The sequence below is a fragment of the Scleropages formosus genome, chromosome 10 (genome assembly GCF_900964775.1).
Source record: "Scleropages formosus chromosome 10, fSclFor1.1, whole genome shotgun sequence".
Classification (NCBI taxonomy): domain Eukaryota; kingdom Metazoa; phylum Chordata; class Actinopteri; order Osteoglossiformes; family Osteoglossidae; genus Scleropages; species Scleropages formosus.
Window position 1 is genome coordinate 26,113,850 of NC_041815.1, and position 9,126 is coordinate 26,122,975.

At 41.6% G+C, this 9,126-nt stretch overlaps 1 protein-coding gene across 1 annotated transcript; it reads right to left on the reverse strand.

The window, feature by feature from the left end:
- Positions 1-642: 642 nt before the first annotated feature.
- LOC108932472 (fatty aldehyde dehydrogenase-like) lies at positions 643-6,165 on the reverse strand. The gene is made up of 11 exons (XM_018748911.1): positions 6,002-6,165; positions 5,394-5,567; positions 5,069-5,300; positions 4,482-4,564; positions 4,135-4,343; positions 3,928-4,045; positions 2,628-2,769; positions 2,363-2,529; positions 1,820-1,919; positions 1,062-1,300; positions 643-717 (listed from the first exon to the last, which is right to left on the reverse strand). The coding sequence occupies exons 2-11, from the start codon at positions 5,553-5,555 to the stop codon at positions 703-705; spliced, it is 1,467 nt and encodes a 488-aa protein (XP_018604427.1). The 5' UTR covers positions 5,556-5,567; positions 6,002-6,165; the 3' UTR covers positions 643-702.
- Positions 6,166-9,126: the final 2,961 nt, after the last annotated feature.

Genomic DNA, 9,126 nt, shown 5'->3' on the forward strand with positions numbered 1-9,126 from the left:
GTGACAGAATGGGAGATGCAGACCACTGTCACTGCCCAGCATCGTGAGAATGTATTGCTCTGTGTATCGCTTGCCGGGGGGATCAAAATTCAAAATTAGAAGTACGGTTTCTACTGAATATCTATTGCCAGCTCACCATCATAAAGTTGAAAAAATTGCAAGTCAAAACATTGTAAATTAGGGACCACCTGTACCAGAAAGCAAATTCATGACTCATGTAGTTTGTCTCCACTGATGATTAATGATGTGTCTGTAATTACTGGTCTTCATATATTGCAACTTGTTGAGCCATTAAGGTTCAACATGGTAAAACTGGGCTGGAAGATATTACGTTTAACATGAAGGAAAACCTAGCACAGACTTCATTAGTAACAGAATATATTCAACCATGTTTTAAAACATTTTCGTGCCATTGGTTTTTCAAAATTATGTTTTTGATACCCACCAGTTCTAAATTTTAGAGGGTAACCAGTTTACCGAATACTTTGTACCAAAAATCATGCATTTGGTTTTGGCATTAGAGCTGATAGGTTTCATGCAGTGTAGAGTTATATTTAGGCTTGCCTTACACAGCATAAGGTACAGGTGAAACAGTAGCCAGCCTCCCCTTTTGTTTATTCAGGCTACACCTTTTTCCCCCCCCCCCCCCCCCCCATCTAGAATAGGAATCTTGATATCTGTGGCGTTCATCCATGTTTGACTTCACTGACGCAGCCTCTGCAAAAAAACACAAAGCTAATTAACATTTGATACCAGCACAAGAAACCACTGACATTATTAAAGCAGAGGAAGGGCAAGGTACAGAGATAAGCTGTCCACGAGGCAGAACATTTAGACAGGTGGACAAGGTACCCAACTGGAGTTCAGCTGAACAATGCTCTGGACCATTAGATTAGACCCAAAGATTTCACATTTCCAGAAAAGGACTGCAGTCCAATTCCACCAATGAAAAAATTCCATGCTTCAATCAGTTCAATTAAAAAAAAAAAAAAAAAAAAAAAAATTATTTGGTTTCAAGTGCTTCTCTCCAGATGACTTTGGGTGTTTGTGGACAGTCTCACCTGGACCACGAAGGCAGCCAGTATTCCGAGCAGCGTGACCAGTACAACACGCCACAGGCGACCCACGTTCACCTGATTCAGGAGCACGATGCGTGCCCAGCGAATCTTCTCAAAGGTGTGGGGAGGGTAGCGCATCATGTTGGCCTTCTCTGTGGCCAGCTTCCTGATGAGGCAGCTGCGCAGGTGGCTCAGCTGGTCAAACGTGTACTTACCATGGTAGCTGCCCATCCCACTGTTACCTGCACAATTTCAATACCAATTTTAATGGTACATGTCACTTGCATCCCTAAAAAGTCTGTTGGGATCTATCTGCTGTGAAGCACATAATGATAGCCCACCTTTTATAATTTTCACCAGGGCAGCTGTCAGCATAGTAGTTAGACCTGCTGCCTTTGGACCCAAAGGTTGCAGGTTTGGATCCCACCTCCAGCTACAGAGCCCTTGAGCAGTGTACTTACACTAAATTGCTCAAGTAAAATTGCCCAGGTGTATAAATGGGCATACAACTGTAGGTAGATTAACATTGTAAGAGGCTTTGGAGAAAAGCATCGGCTAAATGAATAAATGTTAAACAAGACTTATCAAGTAAAAATGTTAAAGTACTTACGTAGGCTATATATGGGTATTCAATACCATATGCCCCAAAAGCATAATTTGTACTGGTATTATTATGAATATTATTATTATGCTCTTTCTAGTTTATGAACAAATTAGGCTATACCAGGCATGAGGATCTCAGGTATGGACTGTTGACCTACCCACACCTCCAAAGGGCAGAGCACTAACTGTGGAGTGTACCAGACAGTCATTGGCCAGCACCCCACCACTGGATGTCTCCTCAATCATGCGCTTTATTAGCTGAACAAAGGGGAAAAAGAAGGTTCAGCAATGGTCTGGACCAAAGGGTTCAGTAGTAATCCTGAAGGTTATGGAGTCACTACTGATAACCTCTGGGGCTCTAAGAGTCACCATTTTACCTGATATGTCTTTGGACTGTGAGACAAAACACAAGTACCTGGAGGAATCCCACAGAAACTAATCTGAATTTGGACCCACATCCAAATCCACAGCCCAGGAGTTGTAAGGCACCTGTGCTACCTGGAGCTGGACTCACTATATAATGATGACCAGACAGTAGGTGGTCACTGAAGCGGTAACTGAATAAGCAATAATTACTAGACTAAGACAGAGCACATTCTGACCCTGCTGATTCCAGAAATTTCTGAAGTAGGTTGTTCACAAAACATAAAAACTAAGCAGCACGCCCTTTTCCTTCAAGGAGATATATAAAAGGTAAAAACCTTCTTGTTTGATGAGAAGATGTAGAGAACCAGAGGTTTCTCCCTGCTGTTGATGAAACTGATCGCTTCATCTGCACCGCTGACCGTCAGGACGGGCAGAATGGGCCCAAAGATCTCCTCCTGCATGACCTTGGCCTCTGGATTCACGTCCCTCAGCACTGTGGGTTCTGGTGGGGAGGATGGCTGGTCATTACCTGTGGGCAGGATAGGCTCTGCCCCACTCCTGCGTTTGGAGAGCACATGATGTTGAAAGACAGACACATACCAATGTAGCGCTCAGACTCATCGCCGTTTCCTCCGATGGCCACTGTGCTCCCCTTCAATAAGGCCATCAGCCTCTGGAAGTGGCGTTGGTTAACGATGCGCCCATAATCTGTAAAGGACTTTGGGTCGTCTGTGTAGAATTCCTATCAACAGGTCATTGTATTAAATTGTACTGTAGTATATGTGATCTGAAGCCGTTATTTTAACAATAAATTTCTTCAAAGTGACTCACAACGTTCAGGTACCTACAATTATTTACCCATTTATACAGCTGGGTAATTGTACCCAAGCAATTCAGGATAAGTACCTTGCTCAAGGGTACTACTGGAGTAATAGAGATTTGAACTGCCAACCTTTGGATCCAAAAGCATCAGTGCTAACCACACGTATAGTGGATGTTTCAATGATGCAAGTGGATATATCATGAATAGAGGATTCTGTGACTGCGATCTGGGAGTAAAGTGATCCAATTCCCAATTTCTGAACTCGCACCACACATTTGCCTTTTGGTGGCCAAAGTGCCCTCAGATATTATTAAAAAAAAAAAAAAAAAAAAAAGCAAGAGCAGACATCTGACATGATACTTTGAAAGTACATAGCAAAGTGTCACAAACACCATTATTTCATTATTATCATGCCCTTTACATTTACTCAGACGCTTTTCTCCAAAGCAACTTACAATGGATACTATTTAGTGTTACTAGCCCACACACCTTATTCACCAAGGTGACTTTATACTGCTAGATCCACTACTTACAATGGGTCACTCATCCATACATCAGTGAAACACACTCTCTGTGACACACACACTAGCACGGGGGAACCGGAACAGCATGTCTTTGAACTGTGGGAGAAAACCGGACCACCCGAAAGAAACCCACAGACACAGGAGAACACAGACTGAGCGGGGATCGAACCCATGTCCTCTTGCACCACCCAGGCACTGGGAGACAACAGCGCTACTCACTGTGCCACCGTGGCACACCATGCCCTTCATCATGTATTTGCTGCAGATTATGCTTTTTGTCAGTTTTACATTATCATCTATTGGCATAAAGTGATGTTTCACAGAAACAATTATCACCTTACAGCAGAACTAACTGTATTACAGTTTCTAGTTTCTCAGCAGGTACTTTTAACACAGCAACTACTATAGTTTGCAATTATACCACTTAAGACATTACACATGATGAAAACTTACTGAGTCTAACTGGATTACTGCTCATCACATGCTTGTGTTTGGGAACTGAACTGGCAAACCACATCAATTCTGAGGATCTGAGCTGTCCATCAGCACTGACCTTGATGGATTTCCTGATCTCCTCCAAAAGCCTGTCCTGGATGCTGGGCTCACACAGGATGTAGTCGGGTGCGATGCAGGTCTGTCCACAGTTCAGATATTTACCCCAAGTGATGCGGCTGCAGGAACACGTACATAAAAACAGAAGGGTATCAGTAGCCTACAAGGTGGACACCAGACAGAGGTAAGGATGTCCACAGTCAGTCACCGGCAGGCAATGGTGATGTCACAGTCCTTGTCGATGTAACAGGGGCTCTTCCCCCCCAGCTCCAGGGTGACCGGGGTGAGGTGGCAGGAGGCTGCCTGCATCACCAGTTTCCCCACCATAGAGTTCCCAGTGTAGAAGATGTGGTCGAAGCGCTGTTTCAGGAGCTCCTGTGACTCTGTAACGCCTCCCGTCACCACATGGTACATCTCCTGGAATAAGAAAGGAAAAAAAGAGAAATATAAAGCAAAGTTTAATGCTCAAGAAGACAAGCTGCCTTCCACTCAGGTCGAGATCAGGGAGGGTGAAGGCACAGGGGCAGCACCAGAGAGATGACAGGTCTGTCCTACCTTGTCCAGGTACAGAGACAAGTCCTCCATGACTTTGGCTGTATGGCTGCTCAATTCTGATGGCTTTATCACAGCTGCATTGCCTGGGAAACCCAGTGAAGTATCAGGAAGGAAAAACAAAAAATGTGTATTATTAATTTATAGCACAATGTGCAAAACATTACAAACGTAACCAGCAGTTGCAGCCAAGAAGCATCACAAATATCTCATTTTGCTTCATAAATTCTATGCTGCAGAATTTCTGTTCTTCTGATTTTCTACGAAGAGGCAGCAGGCTGCACAGCAGTTAGAGCCATCATCTTGCAATGGAAAGATCCAGGTCCGACTCGCACCTCCCACTGTGGTACCCTTGATCAAGGTACATACCCTGAATGAATGCAGTAAAAGATTACTGTACTGTATAAAAGAATAAACAATTGTAGGAGACTTAATGTACAAACGTAACATTTCAAGTCACTCTGTCATATCAGATTTATGACTTGATAAGAAAAATAACAAGAGAACTTTAACAGCGGGAGAGGTCTCGCAGGCAGTGGGCTACAGCGATTGCCCTTTTAAAGCGACCCCAGGTCAGACGGGGAACACACCTGCAGCAATAGCCCCAATCAGGGGTTGGAGGGTGACTGCCAAGGGGTAGTTCCATGCCCCAATGATGAGCACCACCCCCAGGGGCTCTGGCTGGACATACACCTCATCCATGATGGTGAGCAGGTTCTTCTCCACAGGTTTGGGTGCCGCCCACTTGGGGAGCTCATCAATGGCCAACATAATCTCCCTCTCTACACCCAGAAGCTCGAACAACTCCATCCCGTGTTCACTCTGCACGGGAACACGGATACACATTGACACGCCCATCCAGCTGAAGCCTGAAGGCTTGTAGGAAAACAGCCAGTTGGAAGAAGTGTCACCGACCTTGCCAAGGTCCTTCTGCAGGGCAGCGGCAAAGTCCGATTTCCTCTCAAGAACGAAGCGCCGCAGAGACTGAAGCTGCTGAATTCTGTAGTGAAAGGGCCTCGACCGGCCCGTGAGGAAGGCGCTCCTGGCTTGCTGCACAACTTTCTGCTCCCGAGACATTCTCTCTCTCTGCTACATGAATTAAATAAACTTGTTTTGGTAGCATAACGGATGCGTTGTCATGGCGAGATTGAAGACAAGTTAAGTAGTTTCCAAGTTTATTACAACATACTAGGACAAATTTGGTAACACAGCTGCTGTCACCGCTCTGAAACAAGACAGTGAGTGAGTCAGTCAGTGACTAAGCTTATATTGGTTGCAGGTTCGAATCACCCACCTCCAGCTGTAGTACCCTGACTTGAGCAAGGTACTTACACCGCTCCAGTAAAATTAAATACAGCTGAGTTGTATAAGGGTAAACTTAACTTAATATTCGTCGCGTTCCGGTTGCGAAAAGTTTGCAGAAAGTAACGCGTCAGAGAAGAAAACTGTCTGCAGCAGCGTCGTAGATAGATAATAAACATTAGGAAGGAACGGAGAAGCTGTTCGAATGTTTTTTTTCTTACCTCTCAATATGATATTCTTTTAATATTCCTGTATCCAAGCTCTAATGTAGTGATAAGTGACAAGTCAAGCCGTTTGCGCTGCCAACTATAACTGTCTTCACTCGCAAACTTCACGTAGAGAAATGAAGAGCAGAAAATAACAGCGAAAGCTCGCGGTGGCGTAATCCGCGGTGCACTCTGGGTATTGATGTTCGCTGACGTAGGAAACCATCTTGAATGTTGTAGCACTGTAACAAACAAAAGCGTTGCGACCATACATAATTAACAAAAACATACAAACAATAAAACGTCTTTCCTTTTTGTTTGGGTTTACAATCATATTTCATACAAATTATACGTTCGAGACAACTCAGTAGTGCGTCGTGCTTTCTTGTTCTTTACATATTTATTGTTCCATTTCAGTTTCGAGTTTGGTCAAAAGTTTGACCATTTTGAAATTTTGGTTTGGGAATACAATATTTACTGAAGATTATGCACAGATTTATTGAAAAGCACACATTTGGATTAATATTGTTATACTTAAATACAAGAAAAATATCCTTTTCCCTGAAATTCACATTTACTTTCAGGTTCTTTGATATTCAATTTTCCATTTCACACCAGAAAATGTTCCTGTTAATAGTTAATATTTGGTATAAATGAGTTGCAGTTTCTTATTTGCATAAACAGTCTGTTTCTTGAAATCTAGTTAACATTTGCTTAAATAAAACCTTTTATTTTATTAGTGAGGCAATATACCCTAGGTAGAATCTACTTCTTTCCAGTATATGTAGGCTTATATACATCATCATGATTTTAAATACCAGTGTAATTTACATCATGGAAAGGTATTTTATCTACACAATGACTTCAAGAAGGCATTATTACATTTATTGGGGACAGCTGGTAGCATAGTGGTTTAGAGCTACTGCCTTTGGACCCAAAGGCTGCAGGTTTCATCCCTCCATCCGGCTGTAGTACCTGTGAGCAAGGTACTTACCCTAAAATTACCCACCTGTATAAATGGGTGAATAATTATAGGTAGACTAACATTGTAAGTTGCTTTGGAGAAAAGCATCAGCTAACTGAATAAATGTATTTGTGTATCTTATAATACAAAAAAAAAAAACTGGTAGGAAGGTATCAGGATTTGTCTGTCCAGTGTTTTATGCACCTACTCGAATGATGAATATCGCTGAAGGAAGTGGAAGGAAACAAACTAGGTTTACTTGAGAGTCACATGTCTGCAGCTATGTCTCTTTCTCTTAATGTAATGCATAAATTGTACTTTTGCTGAGATGTATGTTGCTTTGGACAAAGGCGTCTGCTAAATGAATAAATGTAAATGTAAAATGTAAATGTATTGTTAGAAGTGTGGATACCATTTCACGATGGATATCTGAATGAGGGGGTGCGGTAGCGCAGCGGGTTTGGCTGGGGCCTGCTCTCTGGCGGGTTTGGGATTTGAGTCCTGCCTGGGGTGCCTTGCAATGGACTGGCGTCCCATCCTGGGTGTGTCACCTCCTCATCCAACCCTGCGCCCTGTGCTGCCGGGTTAGGCTCCGGTTTGCCACAACCCCTGCTTGGGACAAGTGGTTTCAGACAGTGTGTGTGTGTGTGAGACCTGAATGAGTACTGTACCTATATATATTACCCAGAGTTCCTAATATAAGGTGGGGGAGCCCTTGAGGAATAGTATGCAAAATGTTAGTAAATTCTACAGCTGTGGTAGAGACCCCATATTTCTCAGGGAATTCTGTTTAAATTTCAATTTCAGTTGTTCCAGATTGTACATGTGTGGTGAGAAGTGTTTATATGAAAGTTTCCAAGATATCAAGACCCGTTTATGAAAATCAGGTAAGTTATGTGGAACCTTGTGCAAGTCAAAATATTGCCAATGCTTTATTCAATTTACATTTATTCATTTAGCAGATGCTTTTCTCCAAAGCCATGTACATCTCATAGATAATACAAGTTCAGTTTAGCCTTTGCAGCCAGAGGTGCGAATGCCACCTCCAGCTGTAGTAAACTTCAGCACAGAACTTATCCTAAACTGGTCCTGTACAATTGCTCAGCAGTTAAATAATTGTAAGTCACTTTGGATAACAGCATCAGTTAAATGAATAAATGTTAATATAAAAAGAACAACATCCAGGATCCATATTACAACACAAACACGTTATTAAAAAAAATTACATAAATTTTAGGTGTACCTCCCTTTAATATTTTTACAGTTTGAAAAAAACTCACAAACAGGGCTTTACAAGTGTTCAAAGGTAGGACTCTTCCCTGACCTTTTTTTTTACTTTTGTGTAGTAACATTACCAATATAAAAATTAAATCATTTACAAAAGATATTTTTTAATGGGATAAAGTCTATCATCACAATCATCATAATTGATTAATTTATCAATGCATTTACATTACCTGCTTTTTTCCCCAAAAGCAACAGACAGTGTTGAGGTATTCTACAAGTATTTATTCACTTATACAGCTGGGTAATGCTTGCTCATTTTTAAATATGAAACTGCATTTCAATCCAAAGAGTTTTTAACAGATGATATATTATAAATGCTGAATGGGCTACTTTCACACGTGCAATTTTCATCTACCTCAAGCTGCTGTGTAGTAAGAAAAAAAACAAAGAAAGTCGCGTTTTGATGACATCACCACACTGCAATCTGGGTTTCGTAGTCTTATGGTATGAGACCTGGGCGGCCATTTTGTTTGTTATTGAAGTCATGTTGCATTTCTTGGCCAACATTTGTTAGGTGACATAGTAGAATAATTTTGTTTGGCTTACAGTACATATACCTTACTCTTTCCGTGTCTTCTAAAAAACTGATAGCAAAACAAAATGGGTTTTTAGCATTTGTTATGGTAAAAATGGCAAAGCTTAATTTCAATTTAACAGAAACAAAATCCATAATGTGCAAAGAAATAAAGTGCTTATGCTTTACCTTTTGTGTTCACCGCACAAAGATTGAGAGGATGCATTCAAGTAAGTTAGGGGGTTATTCCTCAGAATACATTACCATTTATTCTAACATGACTGGAATGCATTTTTGTCCTGACATACTGCTATATATATTTTCAGTATTCAATTTAAATTTATTTTCATAGAACGTTCATCTCAGTGCAGAGAC

Excerpts from the sequence above, each read along its gene's own strand:
- LOC108932472 (XM_018748911.1), bottom strand. The coding sequence starts at position 5,555 with ATGTCTCGGGAGCAGAAAGTTGTGCAGCAAGCCAGGAGCGCCTTCCTC. Across the intron at positions 5,301-5,393 it reads TGCAGAAGGACCTTGGCAAG|AGTGAACACGGGATGGAGTT; the intron begins GTCGGTGACACT and ends GTTCCCGTGCAG. Across the intron at positions 4,565-5,068 it reads GATTGGGGCTATTGCTGCAG|GCAATGCAGCTGTGATAAAG; the intron begins GTGTGTTCCCCG and ends TGGGTTTCCCAG.